Source organism: Pyxicephalus adspersus, chromosome 2, assembly GCF_032062135.1.
Source record: "Pyxicephalus adspersus chromosome 2, UCB_Pads_2.0, whole genome shotgun sequence".
In the NCBI taxonomy this organism is placed as follows: Eukaryota; Metazoa; Chordata; class Amphibia; order Anura; family Pyxicephalidae; genus Pyxicephalus; species Pyxicephalus adspersus.
In genome coordinates, this window is record NC_092859.1 from 77962458 (window position 1) to 77975815 (window position 13358).

At 38.7% G+C, this 13358-nt stretch overlaps 1 protein-coding gene across 2 annotated transcripts in view; it reads left to right on the forward strand.

The window, feature by feature from the left end:
• Positions 1-6960: 6960 nt before the first annotated feature.
• The window catches only part of CHST11 (carbohydrate sulfotransferase 11), an 88633-nt gene continuing 82235 nt past the window's right edge, over positions 6961-13358 (forward strand). The window contains exon 1 of one of the 2 annotated variants that reach the window (XM_072401166.1): positions 6961-7449. In XM_072401166.1, the coding sequence (XP_072257267.1) occupies positions 7332-7449 (118 nt within the window). In that variant the 5' untranslated portion in view covers positions 6961-7331. The remainder of the gene's footprint in view (positions 7450-13358) is intronic. The other variant, XM_072401167.1, reaches the window with a different exon arrangement.

Genomic DNA, 13358 nt, shown 5'->3' on the forward strand with positions numbered 1-13358 from the left:
TGTACCAGTAAACAGGACGCATTTTGGTTTTTTACAGGTTTTAAAGAAAAGAAAAAAAGCCCCAAAATAGTGCAACAGATATATATATATATATATATATAACCTAGTAGATTCTTTTTTCTTATCTAAAAAATGATAAGCCATAAATGTATTTAAATGGTATGGTTTATGTTAAGGATATCTTGCTACCAACACAAAGATGTGTGCCAAGCTAAAAAATGATTTTGGAAGAAACAGAAATTCTGTTGGATTTTTGTTGCCACCCATGACTCCCTTGGAGAGATTTACCTTTACCTCCTATCATACTAAAAATGTGCTCACCAGACAAGTGAGAGAAAATCTGAAAGAGGAACAATAGAAATCTAATGTATCTAATTGTATTTTACCTTAACCTCCTTAGCGGTAATCTCAAGTGTGGCTCAGGGCAAATTATCCATACCAAAAGTGATAACCCCGAACCACACTCGAGTTGAAATTGCCAGGGAGTTTCAAGTCTTACCTGGTCCCCAGGTTCCCGCGGCGTCCTCCAAAGATGCCTGGCATTTGCGTCCTCTGCATGTAAGCTTTGGGGACATGAGGCCAGGGAAAGCAGATGCCGGCCGGGTCGGTCAGTGCAAGCGTGTGGCTGGAGGGTGGGACCATGCGGCTTGGAGGTCGGACCAGGCTGGAAATTAAAAATAATAAGTATTTTTAAATATATCATTTTGACATTTAAAAATACTTAATATTCAGACCGCCAGGGAGGCTGAAGAAAAGTAATTTTGTATCTGTCCCTCTGCTGTTGTTGAGTTCCTTTCACTTTCTGTCCACAAACTGCTGCACATTATTCTTCAGGGTGGCTTTATGATGGTGATAACAGTGAAGCATACCAATGTTTGTTGCATTTTCAAAGCTCAGACATTGTCAACCAATACCATTCTATTCCAATTTACTAAAATGTGGAAATTTCTTGCGCAGGTTAATGCTTGTATAAAATGTTAGTGATTGGGTTACCTTATCCACTGAAATGTGAGTTTTGTGTCCAACTAACTTTCCAATGCATAAGTAACTTGACTGCTTTAAATTAAAGACTTGTAGTCACTATTATAATACAATCTAAATAATTATGGTGCAGTATTAGGTGGACTATATAGTAAAGATTAAAAAGTGGCTACATCTCAGAAAAATGCTGGTGCGGTGTTTTTATAAGGACAAGGGCACAAAAAATATCCTTGGACTTAAAAACAAACCTAATCTTTGCCACAAAGGGCAATGGTTTAATTTACTGTCCCCTTAGCCTGTATGACTTAAGAATGTTCTCTGTTTCTGTAAAATCTGATACAAGTTGCTCTGGATATTGTACTCCTTGTAGATTTTAGCAGTTTTTAGCCCATTTAAAAGCCTGTCATGTAGATGTCTTTACTAGGCCTTTTAATTTAGCTGATACATCTGGCAGCTGCCATATTCCTCTTCTGGACACGCCAAAATGTTGTGAAAGTCATATTCATTATTTACACTGTCCAGCACTAATTATGGCTAGCAAAGCTTCCTCATTTCAGCTATCTATGTGAATGTGATACATTAAAATATGGCAGTGATTGCAATTTATTAATTCTATGTTGATGAGAATGGGCAAATCTTGTAATTGCAGATTAGGACATATATCAATCTAGCTTCAATCAATCTTCAATCAATCAAGACAACTGATCAGGTAAAGAAAATCAAATGTATAGCTACCATTTTCCAGGATAGATTATCATGTTGAGATGAGTCAGCTCATAGAATTTTTCAAAGTGTCCAAATATAATCTACGTGCACCACTTCACTAGCGCCAATAAGATGCAGATATTCATTATAAACAGAAATCTTCCAGTGTTTTAGTTTCTTTGCAGCACATAAAGACATTGGTTGATACATTAGATTGACACTATATTTTTCTGTAGTTGTTCATTGTTACTCCCACTGCCTCCTTGTGCAAACTAGTCCTTCTGGGTCATACCTGGAACCAAAACAATCAATTCATTATCTTTTAGTTGATCTTTGGACACAACCTGTAGATGAACATTACTTATCATGATGGCCCAGGCTAAGGGAATTTTACTCTACTTTCCGATTTGGAACTAAGGATAGTTTAAGGATATTTTTATCAGTTCAGGCTTCTAGTAGAGAGACCAAACTGGCAGTGTCAGCATTGGTTTCTTACTAAAGATTAGGAACCACACTAATTGGTGGTTCCCAAGGTAAACTAAACATACCTACCAACTCAGCAGCAAAACAACTACCAAATGCACAAAAACCTAATTAACTAAAGTTGTAAAAATAAAATAAAATGAATGTACATTTGTCAACCTATAATAAAAAAAATGAACAGAAAACTAATTTAAAAGTGTACCAAATAAACATCTTATACGTTTACTATTGCCTGTACAACATGGTTTCACCATTGGGGTTAACCATTGTCCATCTCAGTGGTTCATTAATAGTTCTTAGAGTACACACCTAATGATTTCAGATTTCTGTTGATGTCACAGCTTGGTTTAAAATCCAGGACTTGAAGCCGCTGGACAGCATCATCCTCAACAAACATCCAATGAAGATTTTGAATCTGATTGGTGTGTGTGAGGGACCATGGAAAGGTAGACATATTCTGTTGTGAAGGGGTGGGGGATTAGAAGAAAACTTGTTGATTTGCTCTGAACTATCTATGCACAAGTTAGCTTTAAAACAAATATGTAAAACTTCACTGCTGTATCATGGAGTATATTGCCGGTTAACTGACCAACATAACATAACCGTATGTCTGTTGTCTTTCCTGTAATTTAACATAAACATATAATGTAAAACTGATACAATTACTGGTTTTATTTTAGGACGACATTCACATCCCACACCAAGCAGTTCTGTAAGCTGTTTTTTGCCCAAAATCTGCACTGCCAGCTCAGGCTCTCTTTAAATTTAATTGGCACTTGTGAAAATGTAACAAGTTGTTTTCCTTGCTAAATTTGGCTGCTGTGGTTTAGAGTCATTTACGGAAAAGAAGGAGCCATTCTAGCCCCTTCTCAAGTACGTTAATTACTTCTGATCCATCAAATACCAGGAACTCTACTAGGCTTAAAGGAAACCTAGACTAAAAGAAATATGGAAGCTTCCAGCCTATACTTCTGGAAACACTAGGTGCCTGTTTTTGAATTTAGGTAATTGGCTTCAGTCCATTTTGTACCAAGTGGAACTTCTTTGACTCTGAACACAGCCTCAAATACACAGAGCTGGGGGAAAATTAGATCTGGTCAGGATTTACTCTTGTCTGTGATATTATAAGGGATATTTCTTCCCACTTTTGTTCCACCAACACAATAAATAAGGAAGCCTATAAAGGCACAGACAGCAATAATGACCTCACAGAGGTCATAGACCTAGCACAAGTATAGGAATATTAGAACATATATGCGCATTTTTTTGAGTATTCATTTTGATTGGGACCCCAATGCACATAACCATCAGACACCTCATGTACCTGTATTTAGGGTTGGACTGAAAAAAAAACCTTTGGTGGGCTCTAGTGGTATGCCCTCAAAGTAATGTATTTTTGGTCATATAAAGGGTCACAGGTCAGCCAGCTAGCCCCATGGTAGAGCCCCTGATACCTTCTGCCTTACAAAAATAGGTTTATGTTGTGTCAGTCTCTTCTTTCTCGCTTTCTCTGGTGGGTCTCAAGTCCCTAGTCTGACCCTGCCTGCATTGTCCTGTTATGCGCTGTGTTTGGGTAAAAACGGTGCAGGTTTATTTTGGAGCTTTGGCAGTCAATTCAAATTATTGTGCCATTATGCAAGGCAAGGTAATGCCTGACATAATGCAAACGCGTTTTTGCTGTATTAGAATGCACACGTGTAAATTATAAAGCAGTGTCATGGCCTTACTTCACAACAGTTATAAAGCACAATTGTGTTAAAATGTGTATTGCACACAACTTGCTTCTTGACACTGAAGCCTAGCTGAGTGTGATATAATTTACATTCCTTTTCTTTCTTTCCTACAAATACATCAATAAAACCATCAATGAGTTAGTGTATAAAATAATTCCAAAATTCTTGCATTAGGAATAAAAAAAACAATTATTTGGAAATCATAAGACTAGTGTAGCTTTGTAAATGTTCTTTTAATTATTGCAAGTTCATGTGGTCAGTTGCAGGTAGTGAACAGAAATATTAAGACTAGGGATAAGTGAGAATGCCTCTGGCATTCTCGTGAAAATTTCCTCGAGCTTCCATTGGTTCTGCAAAATTTTGGCGAACCGATTTAGTGAAACCATCGGAGGAGGTTTAATTAAAACAGGAGGATTCCCAGAGCTGCATTCTGCACTGGAAATCATCCCGTTCGTGTAATCCCCGGGCACTGGAGGTTAATTAACCTCTAGTACCCCGGGGATCGCACACTCTTTTTAATGAATGCAGCCACAGCCACAGCTGCAATCATTGAGAAGATGCCCGGAAAAGGGGAACCTCCTAACATTGTTATATCTCTTACAAATGATACATTTGTTACATTTACAAATGTATCATTTGTAAGAGATACTTTAATTACAATGTCAGGAGCTTCTCCTGTTCTGGGCATCTTCTCAATGATAGCAGCTGTGTCTGCATTCATTGAGAAGAGTGTGCGATCTCTGGGGCACTAGAGGTTAATTAACCTCTAGTGCCTGGGGATCGCAGAAGATTTCCAGGGATGCAGCCTGTTCGGCGAGAGCTCAACCTCTCCGCGAATTAGAAGGCCGTTCTCGCTTACATTTTCGGTAAGCGAGAAAGGCCCGATTCGCCGCAATAGACAATACATGTTATAGATCAACTCTTTCCATAGGTTTTAATATCTGGGATATGTTTACTTACCCTAGTGGTTGAAATGGATGGACTTATGTCTTTTTTCAACCTGACTTACCATGTAACTATGTTATCAGACAGATTTACAAGATCACAGCTTAATTCTAAATCCTCCCACAAACATAGCTCTGCAAAGTCTGCACTGGTAGACACTGGCAGATAAACTTCACCATTTTGTTCCCTATGAATTTAAGTGGTACATGTTGCAGCCACAATCATGTCATACATGGTTGAAAAAAAATCAGTACTTGCGTAGGTGGCAAATATATCATCATCATCATCATCAGAAATGTTTTGCTAAATTAGAGGAAGCTGTATTTCCTTTGCATACACATCTGATCCGGAATCAGAATCTTGTGTGATAATTCTTCCATTGGTTTCTTGGCTGATGATAATCTTTATTCTGCTTCTCTTCTTGTGAAGATGATTCAGCATTGTTTCGATTTTTGTGTTAGATACTGTAACAAGATGATTGCAGAGCTTGTGAACAATAACTGTTCTTTACTGTACAAATATTTCTCTCTTAAACAGAGATACACAATATAGCAAAATGCAACCTCTGAGTAACATTTCATATTTCCAATATCCAAAATGTTAGTTTAATCATTCAATTTTCAATCGGGGTTCTGTGGAACCCCAAGGTTCTTCTACACTCTGCTAGGGGCTCCTCTTATTGTGGCTGATTGACTTCCCATTGATGATGCCTGCATAGTTCGGAGGCCAACACTACTTGCTAGATCCAGTTATATCAGCTACATCATGATGTTCTTAGGTGTCTATACATGTGGTAATATAGCTACCACTGTAGGAGGTCATTCTTTCCACTGGCCACCAATAAAAACATTTCAGGAAGGTTTACCTGAAATATATTTTAAGTGGACTTTAGGTAAAAGTCTTGAGAAAGGTTGGTGTAATCCTTTCTATTTTTTATCAAATGGCTCCTTAGGCTCAGGAAACCTCCCCCGTACCTACCGCATATTCCTGGCATTGTTAGTTCAGACAGGTGATGTCTCAGATCTATCATGGCAGAACCTGGGTGATCCAACAAATCTAGAATTGGATTTGCTATTAGGCAAATGTTTTCAATACTGGACCACATCCCTTCCAAGTTTGCTGGATCACCCAGCTTCTCCAAGTCTATCTTCACCAATCATCGAGAGCTTTAAAAATCAGGCCCAATGTGTCCATGTATCATGCAGTATGTAGAAGTGGTCTCTGACAAGGGTGTTGGTAAAAGGTAACTAGTGAGGCCGTGTGGGTAACTAGATACCAGTGGGCCTCCCATAAAGTCCCAAGGAAAAAATCTTGTCCTAACTACTATCATCCCTTACTCCTAGATTGTAAGCTCTTCGGGGCAGGGTCCTCTCCTCCTCCCGTGTCACTGTCTGTATCTGTCTGTCATTTGCAACCCCTATTTAATGTACAGCGCTGCATAATATGTTGGGGCTATATAAATCCTGTTTATTATTATTAATAATAATAATTGCTGCACTGTAGATTCACCCAGCACTGCCACCACCCCAGACCCATCTTTGCTGCATCTTTACAAAAGTGCTGAGAGATCTCTGAGGAGTGCGACCTTCCTGCTGCCACAAACTGCCACCCAACTCGGGGCCAAGAAGGCCGCATTGCTCAGGGCAACTTTTCAGAGATGTGGGGGGTGTGACCTGCAATGGTGTTAGAGATTAGGGACAATACACCCCTATTTAGCAGCCACAGACAGGACCCCTTTTCTCTGGGCTGTGGTGGAAATAGGTGTGATTGTTAAACTATCAGACGTCTGCGGTCTGGTTATATTTTCTATAACATCTCCATATTTTCACTTACATAGAGGGCAACATAATTGTCAGGTTTTTATATCTGTCTGTAACCTAATTTTCCCATACTTCCTGTCACTCTGACACCCCTACAAGAAATGAGCTGTGCAGTTGTCAGGAAGGTAGAGAAACAATAAAAATCTTTGAAGTTTTATTATTTTTGTTTAGTGCTGGTCCTCGTGAAGAGACCGGGAGATGTAATGACAGGCAGTGCCCAGCAGATGGCAGCGCGGACGGTGCATTGATTGTATCCAGCCGGTAAACAAAAGAAGGAGGAGCGGGCTGTGCTGCTGGCCGGCGTCAGGCTCCGCTCCGCTACCGCTCACTGTCAGAGCAGCTGAGCCTCTGCCCGGTGCACAGACAGACAGACAGGCGGCTGCTCTCATCCACATCATCACTGCCATCAGCACCCTCCTGGACGGCTGTCACACTGACATATATGCAGACACCCTGAGCATCCCTATAGCAGCATCACCTCCTGCACACCTCCCCACACATCTGTGTGCAATGCCAGCCTAGAGGCATGTGAACACTGGCATGCTGACCTGTGCCAGTCCATGAGGAGAAGACAGGCACACAGGGCAGGGCAACTTTCCGGAGCCATCCACACCCTACAGAGAAGCAGCACTGCCAGGCTGCATCCATCCTCCCAGGCAGCACTATGAAGCAAGCTCTCATGGAGGTCATGAGGATGAATCGGATCTGCAGGATGGTGCTGGTCACTTGCTTAGGATCCTTCGTCCTGGTCATCTTCTATTTCCAAAGTATGTTACATCCAGGTAAGGGAGGCCTCTAATTTACCCAGCATCTACCCAAAATATACCCTGTGCCAGGCTGCCCATCATGCCTCTAATATACCCTGTGCCAGGCTGCCCATCATGCCTCTAATATACCCAGCATCTGCCAAAAATATACCCTGTGCATGCCTCTAATATACCCTGTCCCAGGCTGCCCATAATGCCTCTAATATACCCTGTGCCAGGCTGCCCATACTGCCTCTAATTGCCTCCAATATGCCCTATGCCAGGCTGCCCGTAATGCCTCTAATATACCCTGTGCCAGGCTGCCCATAATATACCCTGTCCCAGGCTGCCCATACTGCCTCCAATATACCCTGTGCCAGGCTGCCCATGATAAGGATAGATCCCTGTGCTATGGCTTGTATCGCATGATTTCATTGTGTACTGATTGACTCTATGTGCTTGTCATGGGTGGCTAAATGAATGAATAATTCATGGAATATCAGTGCCATCTAGAAGCCAGATGGAGCCTTTAGGGAGCCAAGTGACATGTGCTTGTGTTGACAACAATAGACACATAAAGTTGGGCACTGCCTCTTGTTTTTGGCTGCCTTTGCCACTTGGCTCCTCTGCAGCCTCTGGGCTCATTGCATTTTACACAAAGATTGGTGTCTGTATTTTCTTCTACTTTGCTGTGACCATTATTGGGACATAAGTGGCACTGCAATCATTGAGTGAATGTCATATGGTATATTTTTCTCATATGACTGATAACAGGATGTGTTTTTCTAGATTGATTGGAGGTGAAGATATTATACATAGAGTGATGGGAAGCATGACCTGTTAGGATGCCTAAGAACTAATAAATGTGGGGTAGATGATTTTTATCATAATAATGGGGCGAGGGTGATGGGCCTGGTGCCCAATACTGATTGATACAAATGTGAATATATAGCAGGTGCTGGGATCATCATCTGATGACTTCCCTGCTAAAACTTCAGCATTACTCTACATTTCCATCCATTAATTTCCTAAGAAACACATATGCATTTGGGGAAGTTTTCAAACTGAAGCCAACAAATATTTCCTATATGCTAATGCCAGCTGTACCTTGTGAAATTTCTAAATGCAAATACATTGTTTTGCTATATGATCCAGTTATACTGCTGAATTAGAGCTGGGTTAGATCCCCCACTTTGTATTCACCCCTTCAATGCATCTGTTACCATCTGATCAAAACAGTAATGACTATTTATCATATTAATCAATAGCACAAATGCTTTATTATTATGTGACATTTTTGTTTGTTATTGATGGTCTGGTCACACTTTAATAAAAGACTGCCTGAGCTACAAGGGAAGGGTTATCCTTACTGGCATAGGGCTATGTCAGCGTGTCAAATAATTGCAAATTGGTATATAATGCTGGCTTTGTACAAGATTGGGGGGGAGGGGGTTATATTTACCAGGCACAAAAAAAGCAGAAGCATTTTTCTAACATTTTAACATATGGGTAATGCAGTAGTAAATACATTAATATATATTTAAGAAGCCAGTGTGACGGATCTAGGAAACAAGTAGCACTTTGAAGGACCTAGAGACTCATAGTTTCTATTACCAGGACATTTTATAAAAGACATTGGCTGGCTGATGTGTTCTTTCCAGGCTGAGTTTAGGAAATATTCTTCCATCTAACTTTTAGGATTTGTACAGATTGACACACCATCCAGTAAAGTTGTAGTACTGATTCATCGGAAGATTTGGTCTATTTAAATGAACATAATTGAAAGTGTATACTGAAATACGAATATGTGATCTTTTATGTAGAAGGATGGGGAATCTTCCCATGTAGAAATCTTTCTACAAGAGTGATGTGAAATGGGTTTGCATACAGCAGATGAGGGCACTTTGCACATCATTATCGCTCTTGGAGCTGTCTTTTCTTTGTATTATGCCTGAATGAATGTCAGACAGGTGATTTACATAAAATTGTAGCTATATTTGTAAATAGTTGTGTGTTATTATATATAGATTTGTGTGTGGCATTTTACATACTTATGGTATTTGGAATAAATCTGTAATATTTTCATTTTTTATTTAAACACAAAGAAAGTAACATTTACATGGACTCTGATTCATTCTTTGCTTTAATAAAAAAATTCAGTCTTTCATTTATAAGCAAATAGAAATTCCAATTTTTCCCCTGATTGTTTGAGGTGTTTAACATGAGTATAGGTTTACTTGGTAAAGTGAACAATGTGCTCATTTATTAAATGACCGCCAATGATTGACTAACACCAAGGTAGGCTATTGTTAGCTAGTGATTTGCACACTTGCTATCATTGAGAATAGTCAAAGAAAATGCTTGGTGCAAGGTAATGTAGCAATAAGTGTCTGAGCCATTTGTCAGAAGAAGAAATGCTCTGCTTGGCTTGCAATGGCTATGCTAAGCATGGTGGGAGTTCAGACATACTGCAGTGACACATGAGTACACTTTAAAGGGAGACATTGGCACTCGGCTACTTCCATTTATTTCCGTGTTAGAACAGCTGGGAAACAATAGTATTTGGCAAAAAGTCATAAATGTAATGCGTTCAACCAACGGGACTAAAGCTGAACTATAAGTAATCCCAGTCATACCTGTATAGCATATCTGTCATGTTGACAAAGCCAAACAACTATTTTATATAGACCAGGGAAAGTCTTTATTGTCCTTTCACACTTGTACATTCCATTGTGGTGCGTTACTGCACACATTGACATGTGGTATTTTGCACGTTGATGTGTGTTGTATGGAGGTACTCAGATCATTGAGAATGAGTTGTCAGAATACAACAAAAGCAATTCCACCTGTACTTACTGTATTTCTACATTCAGATGTCATTGTAAATGAATAACAAAATGCTTCCAGCTTGGCCTGATTTATTAAAGTTTTTAAAGACTGGAGAAGAAAGGAGAACCTCAGTGACTCGGCAAACCTGGAATTAATTTCACATTTTTTGCTATTAGGTGATGTTTAGATCCTGAACCAGATCTATTGCAGGTTTGCTGGATCTCCCATGATCTATCTTCTATAAATCTTCTCCAGACTTGGAGAGCTTTGATAAATCAGCGCATTGTGTTGTGCCTTACCAAGTGCGTTTTACCCCAATGCATGTAAAAGTACCATAACTTTGTAAAGCAACATTCACTATTCTGCTACTTTGAAAATGACCTCATGGACTATGGAAATGTACACCCCAGAGACATTGTAATAAAAGATCAATTTACTGTAAGAAGTCAAAAGGATGTGACTGTGGTACACAGAAATAGATTTTGTAAATGTCATTAACACATAAGAAAACTGTCTTTGTAATTGGTTGCAGCTTCTTTTGTAACTTTGTAGCTAAAATATTGTGACACATAATTTTACTTATTATAACAATTATTTTGCTGCTATTTAAGTAATATATAGTGATAGAAGAACAGCTATTCTTTAATAAAAATACATGTTTTCCTTCTTAGAAAAACATATTCATTCTTAGTAGAGTGTGTGTCACATTTTTAAAGGATCACATCTAGTTCTGAGCATAGCATCCCTGAACATTTTATTATAAGTTCTAATGTATTTTTAGATCCAACGACATGTGGACCACATAAGATGTGGTAGTTAAATATAACCACCTTGGTTTACCAAACTCTGGTGTACTCTGACCAGCAAGACACCATAATTAGATAGATTATTATATATTTTTATTTTATGTCCTAAGGTTCTGTTTATCTTCATTTCAAGATTTACCCATACATTTTAATTAGAAAAATGTGAATGTACGGATTATGAGCAGAGTAGACCTTTTACACACATTTGTGTGATCCCCCTAACTTTACATGCAGAGAATTGACAGGTTTGGGAGTTTTTAAAGACACACATTTCAGATTCTTGGCTGCTCTGTGTATGTGCTTGTTTTGCTCATAGGAGAGCACAGTCTATGCATTGGAAGTATGGTAGTCAGCAATTAGAGGGATCCCCCATACAGCCGCTTCTTTGACTAGGGTTAATGCTATACAACCCTTTTTCTGGCAGGGACTGATTAATCACCGCTGTGCATGTCTCTCGATAGGAGGTAGGTAGCTTTATTGTGTTGTATGTAAAAACAGAGAACATTGTAACTGAGATGATAAGCATGAACACACAGCCGGAGGGGTTGGCAGAAAAGACTGATCATAGGCCGCTATAATATATAAAAGAATACTGGGTCTTTTAAATGGTATCATCATGGAGATAAATCCTTTGAGCTTAATTTTATGTAATATTGTTTATTTGTTTTCATGTATGATTACTCATCACATTTTATTGTCTGTTACATTGTATACCAATTTGCTTCATAAAAATATAAACAAATATAAATTTGTTCTTCCTCATGCAAACTAACATCCGTTAATGAAAGTATGTAATCAAGTATAAAAAAAATACTAAAAAAATCAATTTGTTGTAATTCATTCCACAGCAGAACTCTATAAATTGAGGAGGCAACCTAGCTAGCTAGGTAGGGGCAACTACAGCAGACAAGAGTCAGGTCAACAGATTGTATTATTAGTTATTAGTGAATTTGGAACATGCTGGAAAGAACAAAAAGTCCTTTGATAGGTAAAGCGGCTTCAATATATATATTTGTGTCATCTGCGTTAGCTTTTAATTGAAGTTTAGTGCAACAGCTTTAACAAATTGGTGTAAAGTACTAAAAAGTCAGCCTTTTTATTGGCTTTTATTGCATTGTGTTTGATCTCACAGGGCAGCCATTAACACTGCAGAAATACATACATGTGCACCTGCCAAAGTCCTTTCTAATAAGAATTTTCCAATAAGGCTAATAATAACTCAGTATGTTCAAAAGTATACCATCCGTCTGCTGACAAAATTGTATAGGAGCAGAAACCTATTGAATAGTCTTCTTAAGGCTCTTCTGACAGTACGTTTCCTATCAGCACATTTGTACTTCAGCAGGGCATGATTGGCTAATAGTTCTGCACTTCTCAGTCAAGACAATTGCTGTTTAAGTATAAAGAGCCAAGAATAAGGTGGTTGAAATAGCACTTCATGCTTTAACTTGCATGCGTCTAATAATCATACTATGAACCATCAATTCATATAAAAGAAAAGCTGAGACAATGGTCAGGTTCAGACCCACGGTGGGAACATGCCTTCCCACATGTCTCCTGGTGGTTGTCCCTTTGCCAGCTGTTCAGCCACCCAAAGCTCCCTCCATGTATTCTCTATTAGGTAGCCACAGTTAGATGCTATATGTAGTGATTCCCCTAATGGCAGCAGTTCAATAGCATTGGAAAGCCTAATGGATGCATACGTTTGCTGTATGTGTAAAAGTGTTACGACTTGTTCCTCTCCAGTGTTTGTAGTATTATGGGGATTTCCAAGAGTGCACAGTGCTATAGGAGTGAGTGTTGCATGCTCAGATTTACTGTCACTGAATTTATTGTAATGAACATTAGCTGCACACAATGCTATATGGATTATACAGAACAGTGTGATATCACTGTGTGGTACAAGCAGTCATTGCCTTTTGTGTGTCTGGTACATGAAGATAACATTTAAACCCAACTTCCTTTTTCTTCACAATACACCTGACAGGTTTACAGATACTGGGACGCTATTAATCTTATCAAACCCTATGTAATGTACAGCGCTGCGTAATATGTTGGCGCTATATAAATCCTGTTTAATAATAATAATAATAATAATTTAATAATATATGCTGATCTGTTGTTATTTTTTTTTTTGGAGATAAATATAAAACATTCATCTTTGCTATAACAATACTCTTATGGCAAATAGTTTTACATCATTTTTTATCTCATAATAATTTTCCCATGAAAGATTCAATTCACAAATATAAATATTACATGGTGCTGTGTTTTCCACATTGCCTTTTAATTTAACCAACTCAATTATTT